The 26,849-nt window shown below is 51.0% G+C and overlaps 1 protein-coding gene across 3 annotated transcripts; it reads right to left on the minus strand.

The window, feature by feature from the left end:
* On the minus strand, window positions 1–26,769 carry WARS1 (tryptophanyl-tRNA synthetase 1). 3 transcript variants are annotated; one of them, XM_008154771.3, is made up of 11 exons: window positions 26,693–26,769; window positions 21,783–21,943; window positions 15,004–15,217; window positions 13,951–14,059; window positions 10,837–10,956; window positions 10,104–10,286; window positions 7,981–8,081; window positions 7,021–7,133; window positions 6,642–6,815; window positions 2,964–3,104; window positions 1–1,925 (listed from the first exon to the last, which is right to left on the minus strand). In XM_008154771.3, exons 2-11 carry the CDS (start codon window positions 21,882–21,884, stop codon window positions 1,764–1,766), a joined length of 1,419 nt encoding a protein of 472 aa, XP_008152993.1. In that variant the 5' UTR covers window positions 21,885–21,943; window positions 26,693–26,769; the 3' UTR covers window positions 1–1,763. The 3 variants fall into 3 exon arrangements, with proteins under 3 accessions (XP_008152993.1, XP_054571751.1, XP_027985844.1); XM_054715776.1 differs by lacking the exon at window positions 26,693–26,769 and adding an exon at window positions 26,366–26,671; XM_028130043.2 differs by lacking the exon at window positions 26,693–26,769 and adding an exon at window positions 25,758–26,151.
* Between the last annotated feature and the right edge of the window lie 80 nt (window positions 26,770–26,849).

The raw sequence follows: 26,849 nt of genomic DNA on the forward strand, positions 1-26,849 counted from the left end.
TGCGTTGTGTAAAGCCAATTTATTAAAGCCATGAACGCATGCACCTGCATTAAAGAAACAAACCCATATACATTTGGCTTTTGAAGCGCAGGTGAGCTCTCAGCTAATCTGAAGAGCAGGCTGGGGGTCCGAGGTATTATATACCCTCCCGTCTGTAGGCGTCAGAATTCCTTTGCTGACTATTTGGTAGAGATTAATTCTCTAGGTCCCTTCCCAGAATTCATGAGAAGCACCTGGCAACTTGGTCTGGCAGAGCCTTGCTGGCTTCTCTGCTTAGGGAGTAAAGCTGCCCCCTTCCCCCTCCTTTCCTGCATTCTCTCACGAGGGAGGCTGTTAACCATTTGCTCTCAAGTGTCCTTGGCTGAGGGAGATAATGGCTTTAGTTACAAGCTGGCTGCCAATAGTTTTGCCTTGTTTTAACTTTCCTGTCTCAGTTTCCCTACCCTATTCCACTTGCCCTGGGATTTTCCTAGCTCCTTACTGCCCTGTAACAAAATGAAGATGGTGGGTAGAGTGAGCCCAGGTGGCTGGTAGACTGGCACCTGTCACTACACAGCCCCACCCTGGACCATCCCATGCACAAAGTGAGGGCCTCTGCTTGCATTCTCCACCGGAAGTGGTGAGAATCCAGACCAGGACTGCTAAGGGGAGACCGGCGGACAGGCTGCTGGTTCCTGGGAGCCTGCGTCTCAGTGCCTCGGGGCTTCCCGCACTGTGGGCCTCCCTTTCTACTCTCACTGGGACCCCAGCAGACTCAAGGGCCATCCGCGGAGGGGCTCTGGCTCGGTGGCGGGTGCAGCACATCTAGGGGCCTGAAGCAAGGCCTCTCTCCTACTCAGACTCCACACAACACAGCCATACAGGCGGGACCAGAGGAAATTTATTTAGGCCAACAAGCGACATGAGGGTAGAGCATTCAGGAGTGGACCCTGCACCCCCACGGCGGGCTTTCCCAGACTACACAGGGCACAAGACTGAAAGGCTCCCTTGGGGCCTGGGGGCTGCTGTGTGCTCTCCACCGCCCAGGACACCGGCAGGGTGCAGGCCTCCGTGCCAGCCAAGTGTCAGGACAAAGGTGTCTGCAAAGGCCGCCGACTCCCCTCAGCAGCCGGCAGGGGGGCCCAGCGCTGGTTCTCAGGGTGGAGAGCCTGTCCCCAGGGCCAGCTGGTGGAAGCGGTGTGGGGAGGCTCAGAGAAGGGCAGAGACGGCCAGAGAGCACGTGGGGCTGGAGTTCACGTGTGAAGTTTCTCCACAGACTCAACTAATAAAAGTGGCCTCCTCGGGCGATATTCTGTGTGAAAAGCAGCTTTCAAGCTGGGAGAGCTCTCCGTCAGATGCACAGCTAGCAATCCTTTTTGTTTTTTGGGATGGGCTGTGCCCATTAAACTGCCTGAAATGTACATGCAGACTACAGGCTGCCTTCCCAGCTGGCCTGGAGGGTCTGTGTGGAACCGAAGGGCGCCGCCCGGGGAAGTGCTCCCAGGGGCGGCGCGGGCTGGCAGGTGCACGCCTGTGGCCGGCTCTGGGCGGGCCGGGGTCCTTGTGGGAGAGCACCAGCGGGACTCCTATCGGCTCAGCCCCGGCACCCGGTGCACAGGGTTTGGCCCCCGACGGAAAGGATGGCCCAGGGAGAAGCAGTACTGACAGACAGGGGTACCGACACCAGGACCAGGAAGCTGTGACAGCCTAAGTGTAGCAGTGATTCGATTGGGCTGGGGTTCGGGGTGAATTCTGGTTCGTTATGTACAGATATAAAATGGGCGTTATTGAAAGTCGTAGAACAGCTTCCGGGGGGTCATGAACTCTTTGACTATCTCCTCTGTGACCTCCTTGCGCCGGGCCTGGTGCTCCGCGATCAGGGGCTGCAGGACCTCCACGAGCTCCTTCTTGAGCTCCCCGGTGAGCATGGCTCCGCTGGTGTAATCCTGCGGGGAGACACCGTGAGAACGGCTCCGCCCCACGGCCTCGCTCAGTACAGACCCTGTCCGTCACACTTCCCTTCTGAGCGCGGGCGCTCCTGCCCTCTCACAGCGACAGGGTCGCGGGGAGGCCTCACTGCCCTGCGCTGCAGCCGGACTCCAAGCACAGGGAACGGATGACAGCTCCGCCAGCCCCACCGCCTTCTGTAAAGTCTTCGCTGAATCTCTGACCCAAGCCCCAGAGAGCAAGGCCAGTGCCTCAGGGGCAGGGCCACGGCTAACGTTGGGGCATCGCTTAGGTTTTTTGTGGTGCACTGACCTCGCTGCGTGTGCACTGACCTCGCTGCGTGTGCACTGACCTCGCTGCATGTGCACTGACCTCGCTGCGTGTGCACTGACCTCGCTGCATGTGCACTGACCTCGCTGCGTGTGCACTGATCTCGCTGCGTGTGCACTGATCTCGCTGCGTGTCCGCCTGCAGCACCCACCCTGGGACACTTCCTAGGTGACCCGCCTCTGCTGTGTGGCCGGTCCTGAACTTGTGCTGTTACCATTTTGAACGCTGTTATATGAGGAGCTCTTTCTCAAGCAGGGGTGCTTTCTTGGAAAAGATCCTGAGAACTGGAAAACCCAAGCACAGCTGTGGATATTCTTGGGGCTCTTCATACCCACGGCCAAGCTACTGCCGGACACGCTGGGCGGGGGGAGCCTGGAAGCATCTGGTTTACAATCGTTGCAAATGAAACAGCAACACAAAACCCTGCTAAGTCGGGAGGGGACCTGTTTTAACTCCGATGGTGCCTTAACTTACACTGCTCTCACAGTAGGATTAAACCCTTTTGTGTGGCTACTCAGTAAACAGTAGCCGGCAGTTTCTCTCTTGTGACTATCTGTTCATGAGGTTTCTTGGCTACAAACTAATCCACGTCCTCCCTTTACTCTCGGGGCTCAGGCCCCGAGGAAACGCCGACTGCCCCCAGCTGGCTGCCGGAGCCTCCAGGTCCCGAGGAAGCGAGCTGGGGCAGCCGGGACGGCCTGTCCTACCTTCCTGATCTGCTCCAGCTTGTCGTCATCCTCCAGGAAGAAGGTCAGGTACATGAAGGACACGTCCACGTCGCAGTTGCCCCCAAACTGCCTGTGCTCCTCGACGGTGTCTCTCCCTCCAGAAAACGCGTGCTTGTTGACCTGCGCCAGCAAGAGAGACACATGCTGGGGGCTCTGGCCGCCCTGCGGGAGCCCAGGGGCTGGAAGTGGAGCCAGTGACGGCTTCTGCCCGTCAGATCCTGGCCAGAGGGAGGCCGGTGGGAGGAGCCCCACCAAGCGGACTCAGTGGGCCCACTGCAGGGAAGGGGCAGAGGTGGGTTCGCTTTGCACTCCCCACTCCCCATTGACAAGAACAGTCAGGAGAGCTGAAATTTGGGGCAAATGTCCTCAAGTGTTCTCAGGTGATGAGCTTCAGAAAGAAGACAAACACTAACCCTCTTCAGAGTAACAGACGACCAGGGAGGGGCGGCCGCTGCCCGGGGCAGGCGGTGCCGTCACTGGTGAACAGGACAGCACCCCAGCCTGGCTGCTGCCCTCCCCACTATGAGAGAGGACGGGAGGGAGGCTCAGAGGAGGGCTCAGGAGGGAAAGCCGACCCTGGGCAGTACGGAGGTGGAGGACCTGCAGGTAGGGCGCACCCAACACGGGCACTTTCAGGAGCAGACGACAGACTCACAAGCTAACAAATGCGTTTCCGGACTCACTGAGGACAATCTCAGAGAAGTCAGGGCCAGGGTGGGAGAGGAAAAGCTGGAACGGACAGACAAAGTTCCTCAGTGTTCTTTCTACGAGGACTTGAGAAGCCCGCTATGAACAAAAGGGGAGTGGGGTGGGTAGAGTCGGTAAACTCCAAGTGGAGGTCAGGAGGTCTCCCCAGAGGCCCCAGGACAGGCCACTCCTGGGTGCTCTGGGACCGTCCAGAAGCTCAGAGGAACGCTGGGCACAGGGAGGTAAGTGAAACCCATCCTCTCCAGGAGAAACCAGCCCACTTCTGAGCAGGAGCCGTATGCCCACGAGCTGCATTCTGCTCGGGAAAGGAGGAAGCTGCCGCATGCTCAGCAGGGCCTGCAGAGGGGGGCGGTGAGAGGCGGGGGCTGGTGGGCAGGCCACCTTCACTGCCTTGACAAAAAGGAGCGAGTCATGAAATAAAATCAATGTACTCAAATGCAGAAACTATGGGAAATACAGAAGAAACAGGAAGAAGAGAAAAGCACCACGTACTGGGCTCTCCTGAGATCCACACGCCCTCGGGCAGGTGCACTGTCGGCTGGAGCCTCTGGTCTTGTGGAGGCCCCTGCCCGCGCGGGCATCTTCCCGGGCACAGACCCCAGGCCAGGCCAGGCCAGCGCTGGGCCTCAGGGAAGACTAGAGGACAGTCTCCTAGGCTGCAGGGCGGAGCGGGCCAGGGCCCCGGGGCAGTTCCCTGCCCTTGTCTGAGGAGGACGAGGAAATGCGAGTCCGCTGCCCGTCTTCCAAGGTGCACAGACACCACCTGCCACTGGACAGGCCCTCACCCACTGGTGGCACACTGAACCCCCAATGACCGCCGTCTCGCTTTCTCCACGTGACAGGTGAGGAAACGAGGCCGAGTGCCCAGACCTGCTGTAGCGGCACTGCGTGGGGAGCAAGCGGACTCCTCCTGGGACACCAGGTTGCCGAGTGGCTTACGTGGTCCTGGGGTTGGACCTGGCTCGTCCTCAGTGATGCTGGGCCTGCCTTTCAGGGAACCAACAGGAAGACGGGTTTGGGCCATGGTGGAGCCAGTCGGTGGGGACTGGAAGGCCACCGCCAGGATCCAAAACGATGGAAGCCCATGAGATGCACCAAAACCATTCCATGTAACAGGAAACTGCAACAGGAAGGCTGTCTGGGCTGAGGGCGGGACTTGATCCAACCACCAAGAGCCAGCGAGCTCCCGCTGCTCCAACCTAACGGGAAGGTCAAGTTGGCCACAGAAGCCCGGAGACCAGGGCGGGGATGGGCCACTGGTCTGACAGGATCCACAGGACAGCCCACGGGAGGCACACTGTGGCCCACCCTACAGAGGAGCTGCTCAACAAACTATTCACTTTCTGAGCCAAAAGCTTAAATTTGGGCCGCGCTCGACAGTTCATAAACGCGTTTTATATGGGATCTCATGTAAGCCCTGCCTGTCTGTGAAGGGGACAACTGCCCCACGTCACAAATGACACCTGGACAGCCAAGGTCACTCTCCAACAGCAGGTAAGAGGCAGGCCAGACAGTGATGGACCTGGGTTACAGTCCTGGCCCTCTGCTTCCCAATGGGGTGAATGCAGGGCAGCTGCCCAACCCTCTGAGCCTTGATTTCTTCGCCTACAGAACGGACACAGCCTCCTGGTGGGTATGAGAGCTCCATGAGATCACACAGGTAAGTGCGTGGCAGGCAGCCACACCCCTGCATGCACACACAGCTACTGCTGCGATTGAGTGGGGCAGATGCCCTCTCTCGGCCGAGGAGGAGTCTGAGCTGGAGTTGAAGACGGGCATGGAGACTGAGCACAAAGGCCTGGCCTCCCAGTCCCACAGTGGTGTGACCCTGGTGGCCTCTGCAGCCCTGTGGCTCCTGACCTCACACTCACTGCTCGCCTCCCTCTGGGTCTTTGCAGGTCTCTAAGTGAATGAAAAATGCCCCAGAGCCAAAGTGACTGACTTCAAACCACACCTCAAAAACAATACAAAATGTCTCAGCTGGAGGGACCAGGAGTCCCTCCCCCAACTCCCCCACACACTGGATGTTTCCGCCAGAAGCGAAAGGGAAAGAAACAGCTGTTCATAGTATCAAGGGTTTCCCTATTGTCCACCAGGAACTGCTGGGACTTTCCAGAAGGGTCAGGGGCCCGGCAGTGACTCAGACAGTTGCATTATGTGCTTCAAATACTGATTCCGCCCCTCCCACTGTAAACTTCCAACCCGCAGACACACACTTGGTTCCCAATAAAACGTCAACAGCTTCGTAGGGCGGTGAGGGGACTGTCTTATCTGCAGGTCAGCACCCAGCAACAGAAGCGAGGCCTGAAAATACGGAAGCTCAGCCAACTCCTAGTTCACGTTTCCCTGGTGACTCGAGAGCCCGCTGCCTGCCGGGCCGGGCAGGGCTGTCCCACTGCAGGACATCTACCAGTTCTGGGGCGCAGCGAGCACTCTGGGAGGAAACAGCCCCTACGCCCCAGTGGGTGGTGCTGCTCATGGCCAGGAGACTCTGCTGGTTTCCAGTGGAAACACCCGCTCTGGGCCTCATCCTTCTCACCTTTACAAGGAACACACCGCTCGCCCAGTGAGAAGTAAAACAAGGAAGCATGATCAAAGTGCCTGGCCTGGCTCCGGAATACAGCTCGTGCTCAGAAATAGAATTTTCTCTACTGCCTGTGTGACTTTAAAGAAAACTGCCATGACTTTGCTTCCAGAACACAGCGCTGATGAGAAAAGGAAAAAAAATGCCAAGTTTCTCCTCAGTGAGAGGACACAAAGTAAATTCCCCTGCTATCAGGGAACAGGGACAGGAGGCCTCGAGTCAGCAGGGGGACAGTTTTCCGTACAGGATTTCAGCAGCCCTGGGGCAGCGATGCCGAAACGACAGAGCGCCGGTGCGGGCGTGCGCGTGCCTGAGCATGTGGCTCTGCAGGCACCGGGGGCCCCTCCGCCCAGGGCAGTGCTCACCTTGTTCTTGATCTGCTTGGCAGTGTCTATGAGGAAGATGGAGGAGTTGGGGTCGCTGGCACTCATTTTGGTCTGGGCCCCCTGCAGGGCGGGGAAGAAGGTGGAGTGCAGCAGGGCTGGTTTAGGATAGCCGATCCTGGGGGCGACGTCTCTCGTCATCCTGAAGTAAGGATCCTAGGGGAGAGAGGGGCCTTTTGAGGATGGCTGGAAGCAATACGCCAGCTTTTAGCCCATCAGTGTCACCTGACAGGCCTTCACAGCAACCCCAGCCAGTTCACAGAACCGATCCCCCAGCCCCCACCCCAAGCCGCCTTTCCCACAGGTGAGTGCCAGGAGCCTCCCGTGACAGCCCAGACCTGACACCCCGCTGCCTCCTGACCTGGTCGATGGCACAGGGGATGAGGCACTGGACGTCCGTCTTGTCCCCAAAGATCTGCGGGAACGAGTTGCTGAAGGAGGGAGCAGCCTGGATGGCAGGAAAGCTGATCTTCCCTGGGAGCGAGGACAGAGAACCTTTACACACGGGCAGCTCCTGTCTGGTTGGTTACCCCGGGGAGAGGGATGAGCAGAAACAGGCTTTCTCCCCATTAGAAAATAATCATCACTAAAGAACAGCGGAAAACTCCAGAAAAGTAGGAGAAAAAAAAAATCTATAAACTCAATGTGTGTTTTTCATCTGTTTTCTCTATTTCTACTTATTTCAGTTGTGATTATACTATTTTTCCCCCTTGCCCTTTTCACTCTGTAGTGTTTACCCAGGTTGTTGTTACATATGTTCTACCCTATAAATGAATCGTCTACATTTAACCATTCTCTGCCCACTGGGCATTCAGACCATTCCTCATTGTTTAATTATTATAAATTATACTCTCTTGATACAGAATGGTTTTCAATGTTGTGTTAACAATGCTACTGTGACCGGCTGAGACCTGCAGAGGGGGGCTTCTGGGACAAAGGGCATGGACCTCGGGATCACACTTGACAAGTGCACCCAGCCAGCCCGCCCCAGCTGCGGCACTCGGGTCCTCAGGGTGCTCTCAGGTGCACGCCGTGCGCGGACACAGGAACTCCCAAGCTGTCTGTACCCTTCCTACTTTCTTCTAAGCCTCACATGGATGGCTGAGGAGAGGGGCGGGCTGGCACCCTGGGTACAGCTCCACATGCCCAGGACAGTGGCCAAGGGCATCACATTGCCTCCTTATGTTCCGAGGAAACCCCCTCTGGTTTATTATTTAAACAGACAAAGTGCAGATGCCACCATCCCAGCGACAGCTCAGCTCTGGGCCACTGCTCCCTTCTGACGGGCTGGGGCCGGGCGCAGGCGGCAGCGGCTCCTTACCAATAGAGTCACTGTCCGTGAAGCCAAAAATGCCTTTCACTTGGTTGAAGGTCACGTGCTTCTGAATCTTCACCACGTTCCTGTAGAAGCCTGGGCTCATCCTGCAAACACAATCGGAATCAGACACAGGTCCGATACTCCTGCCCGCTGAGCCCCGCTTCCTTTTCCTCACAGCACTTGTCATCACCTGGTCTATTATCGATGAGCCGCCTGACTCTGCTGGTTGGAAGGTAACCTGACAGAGTGGTTGCTTCATTGTCTTATTGGCTGCTGTATCTCAGCAGCATTCTGGCAGATAGTAGATGCTCAATAAATACCTGCTGAATAAATGAGCTGGGCAAGCAGGCAGAGAGGGGTTAGCTCACTGCCCAAGTCACACAGTAACTAGTAGAGGACTGATTTCTGATGCTCTAACATCACGCTCTGTAGTGTTTACCCAGGTTGTTGTTAAATATGTTGTTGTTAAATAAGGCGGGGACTTTGTTTTGCCCACTTGTTTTGGGGGCCTCGGGGGTGCCTGCCACTGAGAGCACAGGGTGACTGTTTTCCGACCTCCTGGGAGAGGGCCGCCCCTTACAGTGCACCTTAGATTAGAGGTGGCCGAGGAGGAGGTTGGGTGCCGGAACCAGAGCAGGTGCTAGATCTGTCTACCAGGGACGGCTCCTAGGACAAGACAATGCTTGATCACGGGTTTGGAAGAAAGTGGAGGAATGCTGAGCTGGGAGGGGAGAGGACTCTGGGCAGACAGGAACATGGACAAATGGGAGGAAATGGAACTGTTCCATCTGGAGGGAGGTGGCAATGGCACCAGACAGGAACAGGGCCTAGTCACAGAGGGGCTGCATGCTCAGAGCGAAGTGAGAACTTGATCTTGAGGATGAGGGAGTGCTGGGAAAGGCCTGAGCGGGGGACCTGAGCAGACCTGTGTTCTAGAGAGTGCAGGCTGGAGGGGACCAGAGGTCCTGAGGGGCCATAGCGGGGGTTGAGGGGAGGGGCTTGGTGGGAAGAGGCTGCAGAACTCATGGGAATGAGTTCTAAGGAATGGGAGAGAGAAATAAAATGAAGTGCTATGGAAATGGTAATGACAGTGACATCTAAGGTCTCATCTAATCCTATTTCATGTATCAGAAGCGTCTCATGACCATTAACAGACGTGGCCAGACTTGAACCTAGGCCCACTTTCCTTCCAAGACCATGTTTCTCCGAGGACACTGCAGTGCCTCTAGGCCCACAAGGAAAGAGATTTTAAAAAATCTAATAATTTTCTAACACTTTCTTGGTAGTCATTTGGGATGAAGTTCAAGACCTCAGAGTTTCAATTCAAGGATTTCTGGAATGAAATATTTGGGTTTTTAAGCAGCTGACTTAAAAACCTAGACTGGCCCAGTTGTCCTGGCTCAGTAGTTGAGCATCGACCTATGAACCAGGAGGTCACGGTTCAATTCCCGGTCAGGGCACATGCCTGGGTTTTGGTCTTGATCCCATTAGGGGTCATGTAGGAGGCAGCAGATCAATTATTCTCTCTCATCATTAATGTTTCTATTTCTCTCTCCCTCTTCCTTCCTCTCTCTGAAATAAAAATGAAATAAAAGACGTTAAAATCCTAGACTGGGAGAGAATGTGTAACCAGGGAGTCTTTTCTCTGTGAGAAAAGACAAAGACCCTAACTTGGTGAGAGTGATCATCCTTGGAGAGCAACCACAACACAGAAGTTCTCTGTCACCAGCTGAGGATGAAAATCGCAGCCACTACCCCAGGTCACAACACGTACTAAAAGCAGAAAAACAGTCACAGGGCCTGAGACCACCCAAGATGTTTCAGATTGAGCCCTGTCATGAGGACTTGTTGTCCACATCTGCTCATTCAAAAGGCAGCCATGCGCCGAAACCGGTTTGGCTCAGTGGATAGAGCGTCGGCCTGCGGACTGAAGGGTCCCGGGTTCGATTCCAGTCAGGGGCATGTACCTTGGTTGCGGGCACATCCCCAGTGGGGGGTGTGCAGGAGGCAGCTGATCGATGTTTCTCTCTCATCGATGTTTCTAACTCTCTATCCCTCTCCCTTCCTCTCTGTAAAAAATCAATATAAAAAAAAGAAAACAAAAGGCAGCCATGCGTTCTCCTTACCCCATGTAGTCGAGGTCAGAGAAGATGAAGGTCTTGTTGATGTCAAAGCCGCAGGCGATGATGTCCTTGGCATTTTCCACGGCGTAGCCATGGGCCTGGTCCAGGGTCAGGTCCTTCCACAGGTACTTCTCGTCATCCGTCATCTGGATGACCAAGGGCACATTAAACACGTCCTGCAGCCACCTAAGAGACACGGGGGAGAGGCTGACATCTCGCTTCCCCTGCAAAAAAACGCCCTTTGGCATCTGAAAACACAGTTCCAACGAACAACTTGCGTCAAGGCCTCCATGTCTACAGTCACGTGATCTTAGCTTGCTGTTTATCCGATTATCGGTAACGATAAGGGCACTGCCATTTATTAACTCAGAGCGCCCTGCAGGTCGGCTCTAGGCTTGCTGTTTTACATGCTTTACTTGTAGCCTTACAGTAATTTTACGAGGCAGGAATTATTATTTCCATTTTGCAGATGTGGAAACTAAGGCTCAGAGTGGTCACTGGCCTACGGTCACATAGGGAAGAGAAGATGTGGCACAGGTCTGACGGTCTCCGTCACCCATGTCCCTCTAAAGTGACACCAGGAACGAACCGAGTGAATGGAGGCCACAGAGGCTCCATGTCTCTGACACTGTGGTTGTTCAGCAAACGTGACCAGTCTTGTCGGTTCTAGACACAGCTTATACCCACCGCTCCTGACTTGCTAATGACAGCGAGGAGAGTCAGAGCCAGGACTCACTTTGTGAAAATGAACGGGATGAGGTGGCCGACATGCATGGCTTCAGAAGAGGGGCCCCTGCCCGTATACAGGTAGAACGGCTTCTTGTTTTCATAGGCATCGAGGACTTGGTTCATGTCCCTGAAGGAAAGAGGAGAGAGGAAACTGTGATTTTTCTGGGGGGAAAAATGGAGGTGCGAATGCTCACTTGGAAATGTTCAGACAAACACAGGTAAGAACTAGTTTGCTGTTCTTGGTGTGTCTGTAATGGTTCCACTGACATGGTTTCTCCTGTGCTTGTTTTCAGAGAAGACATGGGAGCTCGGGATAATGTGTTTAAAAGATGGATGCAGTTGGGCAGCCACTGGAACTCTTTCGGAATTTTTCCAAATATCAACATTGATACGCCATCTGCTTTGTACACTGTCCTGGCTGACACCAGGCCAACATCGCACAGTAACTGTTTAGTGTCACCCAGCCCTGTGGCTCTGGAGAGCAGACTGGGGACATCAGAGGGTTCCACGGAGCCCTGCCTTAGGGAGGGGAGTGGGAGATGCGCCCGGCTCCCTCAGCCAGATGGGACCAGGTGTCTTCATCTGGGAGTCATTCTGGAATCAACCGCCCTCCCCAGGACTGGGGTCCACCAACAAGGCACACGAGGGTCCTCCTTCCTGACTTTGCCTCAGTAGCACGTGGCTGCTGTTTCCACATTGCACCTGCCCGGGCCCCGCCTTCAGAGATGCTGATGCTCAGGACGGTCGTGACATCTGGAATCTGTATTTTTAAAAGGCTCTCCTCTCCCGGTGACTGCGATGTGTGGCAGGTGTGAAACCACCACTCTGGGTGTGACTGTCCCTTGTTTCTGGGCCAAGTTTCCCAAAGTAACAGGGAAACAGTCACCTTTCCCGGAGGTCTGGTGGCCTCCAAATGGGACTCCACCCTGTGCCAGGGCTGGCTGCTCAGCTTGGCTGATAGGACCGTGAGCATTCTGCTTTTCTGTGCTTAGTTTTCACCCCCCTCCTGCTCCCCCTGGAATGCACACACTACTTCTGAAATAAGGAAATAGTAAAACACAATTTTGGAGGGAAAAAGTCCTTCTTTGGCTTTCACAACTAACCAAATTTTTGGACTTCCAGATGAGAAGAGCAGGCAGTGGCCACCTGAGTGGACTGGCCACCTTTGTGGGGTCTCTGAGCACTTGCTGTGCAGTAGGTCTGGGCGGGGTGCCTCAGGGACTGGCTGGAGCGGATGAGGCCCCCGTTTCTGGAAGCTTTGCGAGGATGGTTGGGGTAGGGACTCACTCACGGGGGAGCGCGCCCAGGCAGTACCTATGGTCTGTTTGCAGGTGGACATTGGGTGCTGTATCTCATCGAATCCCCTATTTTATAGATGATAAAATTAGATAGGGGTGTTCTCAAATTTGAGAATGGCCAAAAGCTTCAAGTCCTACACCTCCATCAACTGACACAGGCTACAGCGCAGATGGGCCTTAAAAACACGCTCTCTGAAATAGCCAGGCACACATGGCCTCACGTTGTGTGATTCTATTTAAATATACATTTTCATTGATTTCAGATAGGAAGGGAGAGGGAGAGACAGAAATATCAATGAGAGAGAATCACTGATGGGCTGCCTCCTGCAGGCTCCACACTGGGGATCGAACCCGCAACCTGGGAATGTGCCTTGTTCAGGAATTGAACTATGACTTCCTGGTTCATAGGTCGACACTCAAGTACTGAGCAACACCGGCTGGGCGTGTGATTCTATTTAGTGATTCTATTTATATGAAATGTGCAGGATGTAAATACAGACAGAGAAAGGAGATTTGTGGTTGCCAGTGGTGGTGGGGGAGAGGGAGGAATGGCGACTGACTGCTAATGGGTAGGGGTTTCTTTTCGGCGTGAAGAAAGTGTTCTGGAATTAGATGGTGGCGATGGTTGTACAACCTTGTGAGTAGACTGAAAACCACTGAATTGTATACTGGGGAAGGTGAACTAAATCTCACTCAGGAAAGAGCTTTGATTACATTCTGCCCGTGAGGAAGGCGAACGAGGCCTGGATTTCTCTGCCACAGAATCTGAAGTGTGGGGCAGACTGCCGACCTGTGACTTGCGTGTGCTCCTGTAGCCGTGAGTGGGAGAGAGCAGAACTCTCTACCTTGGACCATAAATTCCATGAACACAGCCTCGAAGATGGGCTGGCCCGAACCCAAGGTGATCTCAGGTAGGAGAAGCAGAAACCCTTCTGGAAGCTGCTCATTTTCTGTTATCTGCATGGCACTTACGGTCTAAAGTGGGGAAATTTGGTTGCATATACACTCTATTAGTTTCTCTTTTGATATTATTTTTGAGCAGGCCAGCACAATAGAAGGAAGAGGGTACGTAATTTCAGGAAGCCTATTGTGTGGGAAACAATGAACTTGGACATAATCTCATCCTCTGTGAATGTAACCTTCACCTAGTGGACAGTTTTTTGTTTTTGTTTTTAATCCTCACCCGAGGATATTTTTCCATTGATTTTTAGAGAGAGTGGAAGGAAGGGGGAGAGACAGAGAGAGAAACATTGATTGGTTGCCTCCCGCACGTGCCTCGACTAGGGTTGGGGATCAAGCCTGCAACCCTTGACCAGAATCAAACCAGGGATCCTTCAGTCCGAGGGCTGACACTCTATCCACTGAGGCAAACCAGCTAGGGGTGTGAAATGGACAGTTTATTGATGAATAAACTAAGGGCCAGAGGGTGAAGGGACGTGTTACTGACAGGGGAGAGCTGGGTCCAAGTCTCTGACAACTGCCTTCCAGTTCCACACAGTATCAGGCAGCCTGAGGAAATAGCCCCAATCGCTTTTAAAATAAATATATGTGTGTGTGTGTGTGTGTGTATGTGTGTGTGTATATATTTCAGAGAAAAAGGGTGAGGGAGAGAGAGACAGGAACATCAATGATAAGAGAGAATCATTGATTGGCTGCCTCCTGCACGCTCCCCACAGGGGATGGAGCCCGCAACCCCGGCAGGTGCCCTGACCAGGAATTGAACCTGGTTCATAGATCAACGCTCAAGTACTGTGCCACCCCGGCCGGGGCCCAATCACTCTCTGACTTAAAGAGGAAGGGTGAGAAGTCCTGGGAACGCTCACCTGTGTGAGAAGAAGATGCCCCTGCGCAGGAAGCGGTGTGGTCTCTGGCCCGTGGCTCGCTCTATTCGGTTTATCAGCTCTTTGTCAATTTTACTGCTTCCGAACCGAACTGGGAAGAAGAAGAGATGACTGTCTGAGGTGGTGGGAGGTTTGGTGACCAGGCATTAAGGGAAAATATCGCAGTGCTAATGAACCAAACCCGAGGCCTCTGCTCCCGGTCCTTTCCCCCAAAATGAAGTCCAGGGTCTTTTGTACTAACAAGACAGCTGAGATCACAACCAGCAAAACAGAAAACAAATTACAGGATAAAATGCTGTTTTGTCTGGGACTGGACTGATGGGAAACACATCTAGAACGCAGTCTAGCCAGCAGCTTCTCACGTGCGTGCGCACACACAGTTGCTTATTGTTCACTAAGGTAAAATTTATATTCACTGACAACTACATTTTTCAATATTTTTAATTGTTGAACTGAATTAATGCCTGTCCTCAAGCGAATTTTCCCTATTGGTGGTCTACATTTAAAAATCACAGAAAATGGCTTTGACTTGGGTAAGAACGTTTTGGTTGATTCTTTGATGGTTAGCAATGATCGCAGAGTGAGGACTTTCCTGAGCAAGAAGCCCCTCACGGAAGGGCCTGGAAATGACAGCGGGCCACCTGAGAGCAGTGACCGCCCTTCCGCTGACTTCCAGAGTGTTAGCTTCATAAATGGCACCACTGGAGGAGAAACTTAATCTGTGACTGACTTGTCACCACTAAGTGAAAGGCAGTTTTAATGACTGTAAAGTACCCATTTCAACAGATCTCTCTCAAGTTCTGAATTGTTAAAAAAGGGAAAAGGTACTACTAAGTTACCTACGCTAGAGCATTATTTTGCAATAAGCTTTATTTGGTTACTTTATTTAATAATCCTTTAGGAATATAATGCACCACCAAAATATTTTAGGATATACATTTTTTTCTTGGCACTGAAGCTTGCCTGGATTTATGATTAATATTAAAAACACCAATGGAATCACTACTAAAAGTCTGGGCTTTTCCCAGGACGTACCAATGAGCTTGTCATAGTCAACACCTTTTGCACTGCTCGTCTGTACCGTCCACGGGTCCACAAAATCCTCTTCAGCTTCCGTGGCATCTGGGCCACTATTACCCACAGGTGCCGGGTTGTCTGGGGGGCAGTCAGCCTTATAGTCCTCCCCCATGGCCGCTTTGTAGCTCATTTTTAGTGACAACAGCTTCTTCACTGCAGAATCAAGTTCATCCTGAACACAGGAAATCGGGTGAAGGATGAAGACATTAACAGTAGCTAACTTTTGCTGAATGTCACTGCTGCCACGTGGCAGGCACTGTTAGTGCTTTCACACACATTGCTTCGTTTAGTCTCACAGCAACCCTGGGAGGCAGGACACGTTGTTGCTGTCCTTTTCCAGCTGAAGAACCTTGTGACTCAGAGAGGTGAAGGAACTTACCCATGGACACACAGCAAGTGTGGGCTTGAATGCATTCTATTTTTACCTGTCCCTCTAGTGCCACGGATTCCCACCAAGCACGATGGGGATAGACACAGTAACACAATCTACACTGTTTATGACAGTCACTACACCAAAGAGTCTCAAACCACTGATGCAGAGATCACGTGCGACAAGATCCTCTGCTCCACTATCCTGAGTTCTGTGCTGAGCTTGTTTTTACTTTCTGCATAGGCTGACAAGAACAGTTACAGAAACCCCAACAGCCATTCCACCAAGGATAATAACAGCAACTCGGACATCATGAAGACAGACAAAGGCCAGGAAGGACTAGGGGCTCTCAGGTCACAGCCTGAGGAGGGTCCACGGGAAACAGCTGTGCTGCTGCCCCAAGTGTTTGCCTGTTTGTTGTTTTAGAATAAGCATAAGGAACACAGACGTCAAGTGTCTCTGGGCATTCTGGAACTCTGCTGGCCTCCTCTCCCAGGAGCCCTCACCAGCCACCCCCGGAAGCCTGGCATTTCAAAGAGGAGGCCTAATTAGGCAGCTTAGGCATGAAAAGCCCTAAAGCTCTACTCCCATAATTGGCCTGGCTGGATCAGCTCACAAACAATATCCACAGTCCAATTTGCTTGCAAGGAAAATACAAATATTTCCATGTAGTTTTTACATAATGTTATAAACAGGACTTCCAGTGGACACACGCCAACACTACCCTCCACTCGGAGAGCCACTCCGCCAGGCAGGACATCTGCCACAGAGGACTGCTCTTGTAGGGTGGTTAGCAGACAGATTTGTGTTTCAAACTCTGAAACTATCTAGAATTCATTTAAACCAGTGGTCGGCAAACTCACTAGTCAACAGAGCCAAATATCAACAGTACAACGATTGAAATTTCTTTTGAGAGCCAAATTTTTTAAACTTAAAACATCTTCTAACGCCACTTCTTCAAAATAGACTTGCCCAGGCCGTGGTATTTTGTGGAAGAGCCACACTCAAGGGGCCAAAGAGCTGCATGTGGCTCGCGAGCTGCAGTTTGCCAACCACGGATTTAAACCAATCAGAGTTGTGTAATCAGTAAGCCCACAGACCTCATACGAGACAGAATGTCTGGGTTAGATGGGCAGGTATGTCTTATTCACCTCATTTCTGCAGTGTCTAGGCTCAGCGCTTACAAAAAAAAAAAAATGTTGAGCAAGCATGATCCACCCAGTTAACTGTGGGAAGAATGACCTTGCTTGGAAATACACCGCAGTCAATACCCTGCACTCCCTGGCTGTGTTGACATTTCACACCCCATCTCACCGAACTCTGCTTGCAACCAGGTGGCTGGATGAGAGCTGAACATTTACCCGTGTCCCTGTTGGAAGACGGGCTGGAGTCTGAATGGGACCGAAATAGGCAAGCGGGCTCGCCTCGTCTCTTCTTGTTCTCGACCTAACATGAACTGGAACACTGCAGCACAATGGAAAAGCTGATGTTCTGAGAAAAGCCAGACACAAAAGACTATGTTCTACTGGACGATATAAAGTTCGAATGAACACAGGCAGAACTATCCAGGGTGAAGGGGTCAGGGTGGAGGCCTCCCTTGGGAGAACAGAGGCAGTGACCGGGGGGGCCTGGGGGTGGCTTCCGGCACTGCCAATGCTGTTTCTGCATGTGGGTGCTGGTGACACAGGTGTGGATCTTGTGAAAATTCAGTGAGCTGCCTGCTTATGACCCCGATGCTTTTCTGTATGATGGTGTATTTTGATTTTAAAAGTTTACTTAAAGTAAAAGGAGAAAAAAAGCTCTGGTCTCTATCCTAACCCGTATGATCCAGTGTCATTTCCCGAGTGCTGCTCAAACTGCACATAGCCTCAGCCACTGCCTCCCAGAGTCCCCAGACCCTGACCTACCCCTCTGCCCCCAGAGCATCCCTGTTTTAATGAGCTGCTGTTTCTAAAAGCAGCGGGTCTCCCTCCCTCTGTACATGCCAAGGACCACGGCCCAGACAGATGGCAGACAGCTGGTGAAAGCCCGCAGCATCCGCACTGGAGTTGGCCCAGAGTGGCTATTTTGCTTAAAGGGAATTTCTAAAACATCAGGTGCTTCTATTACAATCACTTTAGGGTTAGATACAAACTTACTTCTGAATTTTCATCGTTTAACTCTGCTCCCAGTGTGCAACCTCTGTTCTCTCTTACTGAGTGTCAGCTGACTCGGCTTGGTCAAAGACCACGCTTGGAAGAGTCATGCTACTGTGCTAAGTATCGTTGGTTTGCTAAAATAATGAACACAACTGTAACTAAGAATTACTAATGAAAATATTTATTAAATGCTATTCAAATGTAATGTTAAATGGACAAAATCATCATTGTCAAGTTCCCAAAATGGGTCTATAGAGTCAATAATCAACAGTTGGGTCCTTATTTTAGACTAGAGGCCTGGTGCAATGAAATTCGTGTATGGGTGGGGTCCCTAGGCCTGGCTGGCGATCAGGGCCTATCAGGGCCATCTTGCCCAGTCCCGATTGGGGTGGGCCGGGGCCTGGGGGCCTGCTGGCTGGGGGGGACCACGGGAGGTTTGCCGGCCAGGGGGAGGGACCGCGGGAGGTTGGCTGGCCATGGGAGGTTGGCTGTGGGAGCGCACTGACCACCAGGGGGCAGCTCCTGCATTGGGTGTCTGCCCCTTGGTGGTCAGTGCGCGTCATAGTGACTGATCAACCGGTCGGTCATAACGGTCGCTTAGGCTTTTATATACATAGATTTTAAAAAAATTAGCCTCATCTGTTGAGCCCTACCTGGTGTGTAAACCTCTTTCTGTGAGTAACCAACTCCCTTTTTTTATGTCACTTTCTTTCAGTATTTATTTCTTTTACAATGTAATGGTTTATTTGGGGTCCAAAGATTCAAAGTACTCTAGTAGGGTGAGTGTGAAATGGTTGACACATCTGCTGAGAGCCTAGGATGACATTTTTGAAACTAAGATCACAGGGGTTGGCAGATCATATTCTGAGACCCACAGCAAGCACAGCAAAGGGTCTCCCTGCATAACCCCAGGAGGACAAAGGAAAGAGGAAGAGGACACCAGCAGCTGGATTTCAGAAGCTGGAAAGCTGACGGATGATGTAACTGGCTGAATACATGAGAACAAATGTTTGGATGTCGTGGAAATACTGGACAGCAACTGGACTTAGACTGTGTGGAATCCCCAGGAGACTGGGGCGCCAGTGGCCTCAGGTGCTTACGGAAGTGAGGATGAAGGGGGCTATGAAAACAGGAGCACTGGTTGAAAGCCTGTTTCAGAAACAGTTATTCAGACCTCTACCCCAGGCTCCTGACACAGCTGAGTGAGTGCCCTGGCCCCCACCCCAAGGCTTAGTGTCTAGAGAGGGAGAGTGAAAGGGGTCCATACCTGGGGCCCTCTGCCCAGCAGGGGCAGCACGCTGGGCACAGGGAGCTTTGGGGAAGGATCACCCAGCCCAGCTCCTCCGTCCTGCTCAGAGGCACGACACTGGCACCAGACCTGCCCCTCGGGACAGCAGACTGCAGGGCCCCCTCTCGGGACTCTACTGACCTCGAAGAAGAGACGTGAGGCCCCTGACATTGAAAGCTCCCCAACAACAAAAAAAAAAAAAAAAAAAAAAAAGAAAGCTCCCCAACAAAGGGAGCAGCCTGGTGGTCTCCAGGGAAGGGAAACCCGCACCCATCAGCTCCTCCCATGTGCACAAAGCCCGGCCAGCGTCTCTGCTTCCTTCTGGAACACCAGGGCCAGCCAAGTACCAGCCGACACTTGAGGGTTGCCTCTAACGTGAAGGGCAGAAGGAAATGGAGTTTACAAAGGGGCAGAGAACATCAGGGAAATGATCCCAAGATCTCAGAGATAAAAGGACACTGAATCTATAAAGTAAGAGCAGGGCCTCATGAGGAAAGGAACGCTCAGAGATTAAATGAGCTCTTGGAAGTTAATAATCATGGGAAAGTGAGAAACTACAGGAGGGTTAGAAGTTGAGGAAATACACCTGAAAGAAGAATGAATAAAAATAAGAAAAAAAATTAGATCAGAGGACCTGTCTCTGAATTTAAAAAAATCAGCCAAGAAACAGAGAAAATAGAAGAGATCAAAGAAATACTGTCACTTCTGAGGTTTAAATATCATGAACTTCTAGTTTGACAGGAGCACTGAGCAAGCACCCATCCCAAGAAACTTCAAACACAGGCACAAAGAGATCCTGCAAACGCCCAGCGAGAAAGAACAAAGGAAACACCCGGATCTCCACAGCAACCCCAGCAACAGGGCTTCAGAGACAGAGGGAATCCACTTCCACTTCAGATTTCTATACCCAGCATTGTATCAAATATTAGGTAAAACAAAGATACTTTCAGACTCTCTAAGAGCCCTCAAAATTCTTTCCTTGGCAGTAATTTTTTTCAGAAACCACTGTGCTGCCCAAAGAGAGCTCACCCTCGAGAAGTAAGACACAGGCTCAGGAAACAGGGACCTACGGGGAGGTGAGGGAGCCCTGGTGGACAGCGAGGAGAGCCTACGGTGGGCAGTGTGGGGGGTGAGCCAGTCCAGGACAAAGTAGGGGGAAGGTCTGGGAGAGACTTCTTCAAGAACTTGATCAACGGGTTGATGTAAGGGCCTCCAGGGGAAATTCACCCAACCGAGGGAGAGCTTGGACCCATTATCATGAGCCCATAAAAAAGCCAAGCAAAAAGAAATCAAAATAAATTAATCAACGCCAGAGAAAACAAAGCTGGGCAGGAAAGGAAAAGCCCTCTGTATACTCAGTGGGTCTGCTGGTAGCATTGCCATGGTCAGAATAAGGTCAATGCTAGTATCGACCAAGGGACTCAGGTATCAGGAGACGGGCGGGATGGAGAATGTTTGTGCAAATGCTAATTCCGCATTTTCCACAGTGACAGCCTTCAACTGGGCAATCAACAAGAAGCAATGTAATAAGCGTGGTTGTTTAGAGATACGGGGATTATATATTAAAAGAAGCAGCTAAGAGAATTGAAAATACAAAGGAACTTCATTTCTCAAACTTAATTTGTTTCAGAAGGCTGTTTGAGAAGTGATTTGTTTGAAAACGCAATCATTTTCCCCCATTAGAAGTAATGAAAACTGAATTAATCAGTCCCAGGCCCCCAAATGATTCCTTTTCTTATATACAGTACATGTCTAATGTATTGTTTATAAGTAAACACTACTTTTCTTAAATTTATCAAACCACCCATACTAGCCTTAAACGAATTTTTCATGTATCACTGCCTTGGAAATGCTATCGCCGCTAACTGCTTTTTGTTTACCCAATAACAAGAGCTTTTCTATCTGTTCAGTTGATTGTGATTGCAGTTTTGTGAGCACTTTCACATCCTTAGCAACATTAGCACTGTTGATGGCCTGTTTGTTTTAAAATTGTGCTAACCACCGATTTCTACAGCAACAAAAGCGTTCTCTCCTTTATTTATTGCCCGAGATACTTTTTATCATGTTGAGGTATCAGCATGAAAGGGTTGTCAGGTTGAAAATGAAGTTTTGTTTTGACAACTGAGACATTTTTTTCTGTGAACAACTTGGTTGAGAACCAAATTGTTCGAGATGGGAGACATTCAAGAAACAGGGTTTGACTATATGTGTTTCTGGAAGCAAGAAATGAGGATGAGCGGGTGGACGACTGCTGTATTTCACTGGCTTTTCTTTACCTCACATCCTATATGATAAAGAGGTAATATGCAAATTAACTGCCACACCCTCACAAGATGGCTGCCTATGACCAGGCTGGCAGGGGGGTTAGTGAGGGACGACCAAATGACTGAACAGCAGGCTGCGTGGGGCAACCAGGCCAGAAGGGGGGGCAGTTGGGGCGACCAGGCTGGCAGGGGGGGCAGAGAGGGGCAACTTGGTTGGCGGGAGGGCAGTTGGGGGTGACCAGGATGGCAGGGGGAGCAGCTGGGAGAGACCAGGCCGGCGGGGGGTGGGGGGCAGTTAGAGGCAATCAGGCCGGCACCCAGAGGCAGTGAGGGGTGATCAGGCTGGCAGGGGGAGGCAGTTAGGGGTGACCAGGCAGGCAGGTGAGCGATTAGGAGCCAGCGGACCAGGATTGTGAGAGGGTTGTCCAACTGCCAAGATCAAACCTAAACCGGCAGTCGGACATCCCCCAAGGAGTCCCGGATTGGAGACCCACCCCATGCACGAATTTCATGCACCGGGCCTCTAGTGCATCAATAATGTTGATAAAGGAGAAGACAAATGTAAGATTATAGCCAATATAGTTATAGTCAGTTATTGAGAGCACAGTCAGCGCCCAGGGAACATAATCCAACAGACTCGGCTGTATGTGCGGGAAGAGCTCAGCAAAACCACCCACCTTGGATGCCTGCCCGGCTTTGAGGGCTCTCACACGCTCTCCCTGGGCAGCTATGCTGTTGAACAGCTCCAGCGGGGAGGCACCCCCCTGCTCGTCTGCCATCTCTGAAGACCTAGGCTTACAGCTGGGCAATGGAGGAGTCGCTCAGTGGTCCTGACAAACTGTGGGAGAAGAGGAAGAGAAGGAGGGAGAGAGATTAATAAACCGTTGCAGCCGTGTTTTCTTTCCTATATCTAGTTCTTTTTTCTCAAAAGAGTTGAGATTGAGTTATAATAAAGAATGTGGATAAAATAACATTGATAAGGACTTGTGTTTGCTGAGGGGCAAACACCAAAGGGCTTTACCGTCCCCAACTTTAACAGCCCCAAACACATCTGTCAAATTGCTCTTTACTCTTTAACAGCGTTGTGGACCAGTTCCCAGATCTTTGCTGCTCTGACCAACCTACGGCTGAACAAATGGCTTCCTGGCTGGCCAGCTGCTCGGTTCTCAGACATGCAAGGTCTCGGGTCGAGGGCGGGGCCTTACCCTGCTGGGTTCCAAATGAGATAAGAACTATATATAACCTGTCCATTAGACATGCTGCCTCACTTAACAACAAAACTTTGAGGATGTACCTAATAGTCATTATTTACTCTTAACCTTAAAGGGAGGGGCACAGGGGAGGCCACCCGATGCTGCCGTGGGGCAAAGGCTGGCCATATCAGTCCCCTCCTGGGTCAGTCACTTCCCCTTTCTGAATGTCAGCTTCCTCATCTATGAAGTCACACCATCAGGAACCTCTGCACCTCCCTCAGGGGCTGCTATGAGAATAAATGAGAAAAAAGGACATGGTGACATTTTGTAAACTGTAAAGCAAGAACTAAATCCAGCACGAGCATTGTGCGTGAGGGTTCCAGGGCCGGGCTGAGCCCCATAGCTGCTGCTATACCTAGAACACGGTATAGCTGCTATATAGCTGCTGCTATACCTATAGCTGCTGCTATACCTAGAACACGAAGGCTGACAGGAGGATGACAGAGCAGCTCCCAGCACTTCTGTAATTGGTGTTGTTCTAAGCACTTTATACATATCAATTCACTGAAGGCTTATGAGCTAGATATATCTCCATTTCACAGGCGAGTAAACTGAGGCACAGAGAGGTTAAAAAACTTTCCCAAGATAACACAGCAAGTAAGTGATAGAGATGGGATACAAACAGACACTCTCAACTATTATCCCACAGGTTACCTGCCTGGAATGAGCCTCAGCCCCTCAAATCTGAAGTGGAACTGGCATCACAACACTAACTGCAGGCCGGTGCGTGGGTAAGTGCGATGATGCAGGGAAGAAACAGTCTAAGCCCAGCACTGGCCCCATGGAGGGTTAATGAGTGACTACTTTGTTTCTTAATTAAAAAACTGTTTTCTGGCCCTGGTGGGTGTGGCTCAGTTGGCTGAATGTCATCCCATATACCAAAAGGTTGACGGTTCCATTCCTGGTCAGGGTACATGCCCAGCTTTTGGGTTTGATCCCAGTAAAGGTGTGTGCCGGAGGCAACTGATCTCTCTCTCTCCCCCCTCCTCTTTATCTCCTCTCTCTCAAATCAATAAAAACATATTAAAATTTTTTTCCCCTAGTAACTATCAATCAAACACATATTTGGGGGGTAATTTACTTTTATTTATCCATTGCTAAATATTTGTTTCAAAATTATGTAAATTTCAAAGAAACATTCTTTGTATAATCAGAGACCATAATACTGAAACCAGGATGGGTTTCTTTCCCTTCCTTGCTGACAACCACCTCAATTCCCAGAAAGGGAAGTTTGGTGAGGTAACAAACTGACTCATATAACAAAGGTCAGGGAAGTCTGTAAAAAAGGGGAAGAAATGTGGAAGAACCTTCTGATTGGCACTAGAGAGGAGAAATACTCAGGACGATATCAAATAGCAAAGTGAAGAAAATTACTTCTAGCCACAAGTGACCAAATATCACGTGCAGATACTTTATACATGATCCCGAATTTTCCCAACTTTCAAAGCTGGGCGCACGGTTCAGTAAGTCCTCATGTAACATCACCGATAGATTCGGCCACTTTAACCAGTTAACTGCCACGATATTTTGAATTCAATTAAAAAAGGTCCGCCGCTTGCGTCTATAGACGCTTAGGGTGTACTAATGGTTAAGCAAAATGACACAGAACCAATTTTATCCTAGGGTAATTGATATAAACAAGAGTTAAGTTCCTACAGCATCTCATCAACATTATCAGTAAAGTTCTAAAGTCTGTGAATAGGACCAAAATCAAGTACAGATGGAAATTACCCTTAAACATTCCTAGGGAAAGTGCCAGGTACAATGACCGGGTGATCCCTGGACAGCCAATCTTCCCTGCAATGGAGCAGGTCACTGCAAGTGATCAACCAGACAAACTGGGCTTGCATTTAGGGTACATGTTGTAGGGAAGAAAACACGTTATCTTTAAATATCAGAATCCCATTTCAGAAGAGGCACGTGGGAACTAAATCCGACTGAGGGAAAGATGAGGTCTCCCTGCTCTTGTGATCACAAGGCAGTTACTTACCCACTGCATGGGAATCCCCACACTATAAATCGTGTGTGTGTGTGTGTGTGTTTCTGATGCAACTTTGTGAGTGAGTACATCAGGAATGATCAGAGACAAGGAGAACAGAGCTACCACTTCTCTCATTTCATGCACCCACCCATTTGCCAGTTTCTCCCATCTAGTCAATATCTTCCTTTATTTCTTTGTTAACTAACTTTTAGAATTAAGTTTACTTTCAGAGGTTTTTAACCCAGAGTTTGGAACTTCTGGAATTACATCACTATTTGCATGCACATTGGTATAAATGGGGTTCTAAGCAGAGTATCCAGGTTTCATTACTTTTTCAAAGGGGTTCTGAGATGCCAAAAGGCTAAGGACCATTGTCTTAAGTGTTAACCCATAAACTGCAAATAGGGCTTTGACTCTTTGTTAAGGAAAGCTGCTTTATCTATTAAACCAAGCCTATAATCTAAAACAAAGAAATGAAGCTATAATCAGTGAAGTCATCTACTACCTCCTCTAAAAAGGTCCTGGGAGTGTCAAGACCAATATGGCATACTCCCCAGCAGGGAGACCACAGCATACCTTGGACACAAAGCTACAAGGCTCTGCAAAATCAACTCTCAATTCCTCTTTCTAAACAACACGGATCTTGTGCTCATTTTGAAAGGTTCCACTGTTGTGGGGGAGCGTAGCAGGCACCTGAGGAAACTGGGATGAAAAGAATCACAGAACTGTATCATGGAACATGACAATGATCTCATCTCACAGATAAGATCAGAACACACCCGTTCTGCAATTTTGGGGGAAGGTGGCCTAAGATAGCCAATTCTGGAGCAGCCGCCAAGGAGACGCAGGAGTTTCTAGATGCCTGGATGCCAGTGGGGTTCCATCCTTCACATCCATCAAGTTCCCAGAGGACAGGAAGATGACTTCTTTAGGGCAAGGTGTTCTTTAACCCTTTGAACCTTAGAACAGATTGTGTTCACTTTTTCTTTTCTAAACACTGAGAGGAAAGGTTACTTTTCTCTCCAAATAATAAAATGAACATCATCTTAAAAGGCAAAGACGACATTAAGCTATATGAAGTCAGGCAAACGGCATTTGTGAGTATCACAATGAGACTGCTAATATGTTAATGACTACTTAAGGAGGCCTCCTCGGTGAAAAATATGACAGCCAACAGGTCGGTGCTAAAACACAGGCTATGAATCCAAACTGGCACCCACCCTCCCAGGCCCTCCATTCCCTAGGGAAGCTGTGAATCACCCGAACTTTAGGTCGATGGGTTGAAACAAAATGTACCACACCCTGATCCTAAGAGAGACAATCTCTCACTCTTTAAGCCAAGGTTTCCAGCACTTTGGTAAAGGGCTGGTAAAAAATACGAATAAGCTGTAAGCCTGACAAAAGATGGCAGTACGTACCTGGTCTGAGCGAGACACTGCAGAAGTGGCCACTGGAGTAGTGGAGACTCCCAGGGCAGCAGGCTCTTCTTTTATAATCTTCCCCCTCTTACTTTCAGTTTCCTTTTTAAAAAAGCCCCTTTATTCTCTTTTCTTCCTGTTTACCCCACCCTGCAACTATTTGCAGGAGGCGTTTCTTATAAATCAACCAGTTTCGCTTAAAACACTTGAGCCTCTTGACAAATTCCTGACGAGACAGCCCAATCAGGGGTTTTGTGTGTGTGTATGTGTGTAGGGGGGGCGGGTGGAGACCAATGAAACCCTCTCGAGAGCCGAGCTATTAGCTGGTCATTGCATCAGCCACCGCATACCGCACGCTGGCCTCCACATAACCTCCACGCCCGCTTCTCGTCCCACACACCCTCAGTCTCAGTCTCAGAACCGAGTTTACATGGGGTCGTGGGGGGCGGAAAGGAGGACCGTATAGGCCCTGCGGCCCCTGTGCACGGGCTACTGTGCAGCGAGGCGGCGCAGTGCGGTGGGAAGAGCAGTCCTGGGGTCACGCGGACCGGGATTTCGAAGCCAGCTGGGCATTTTTTGATTTCAAGACCTTGGGCAAGTCAGGTTACCTCTGCTTCATCCTCGGTTTCCTCTTCTGTGGAATGGGCATAAAGGAGCCTCCTTACTTTACCGTGGAGGGGACTACGGGTGATATTATAGGCAAAGCCCCTGGCACGTGGCAGACACTAGAGGAGGAGGAGAGGATGAAGGGTCGGTGCCTGCGGGAGCTGGCCACAGGCCGGGTGGGCGGCGGCGGCGAAGGGGGCGAGGGGCGTGGTGGCAGCGAGCCGGGCTCTCAGGGGACTCCGGCTCCTGGCGTGCAGGCGGCTCCGGGAGGGCGGGCCATCAGTCGCCGCCCCGACTTCCCTCCCTCCTTCCCTTCCTTCCTCACTTACCGGCCCATGCGGGCCAGTCGGCGCCGCCGGTTCCGCGTCCAGGCGTCTCCTAAGCGTCCGTGGAAACGCCGTCCGGCCGGAAGCACTTCCGGCCCGGCTGCGTCATCATTGGCTGTTCTCGCGGGGGCGGGACGGAGGCCACCGATGATTGGTTGGC

Source organism: Eptesicus fuscus, chromosome 5, assembly GCF_027574615.1.
Source record: "Eptesicus fuscus isolate TK198812 chromosome 5, DD_ASM_mEF_20220401, whole genome shotgun sequence".
Taxonomy (NCBI): Eukaryota; Metazoa; Chordata; class Mammalia; order Chiroptera; family Vespertilionidae; genus Eptesicus; species Eptesicus fuscus.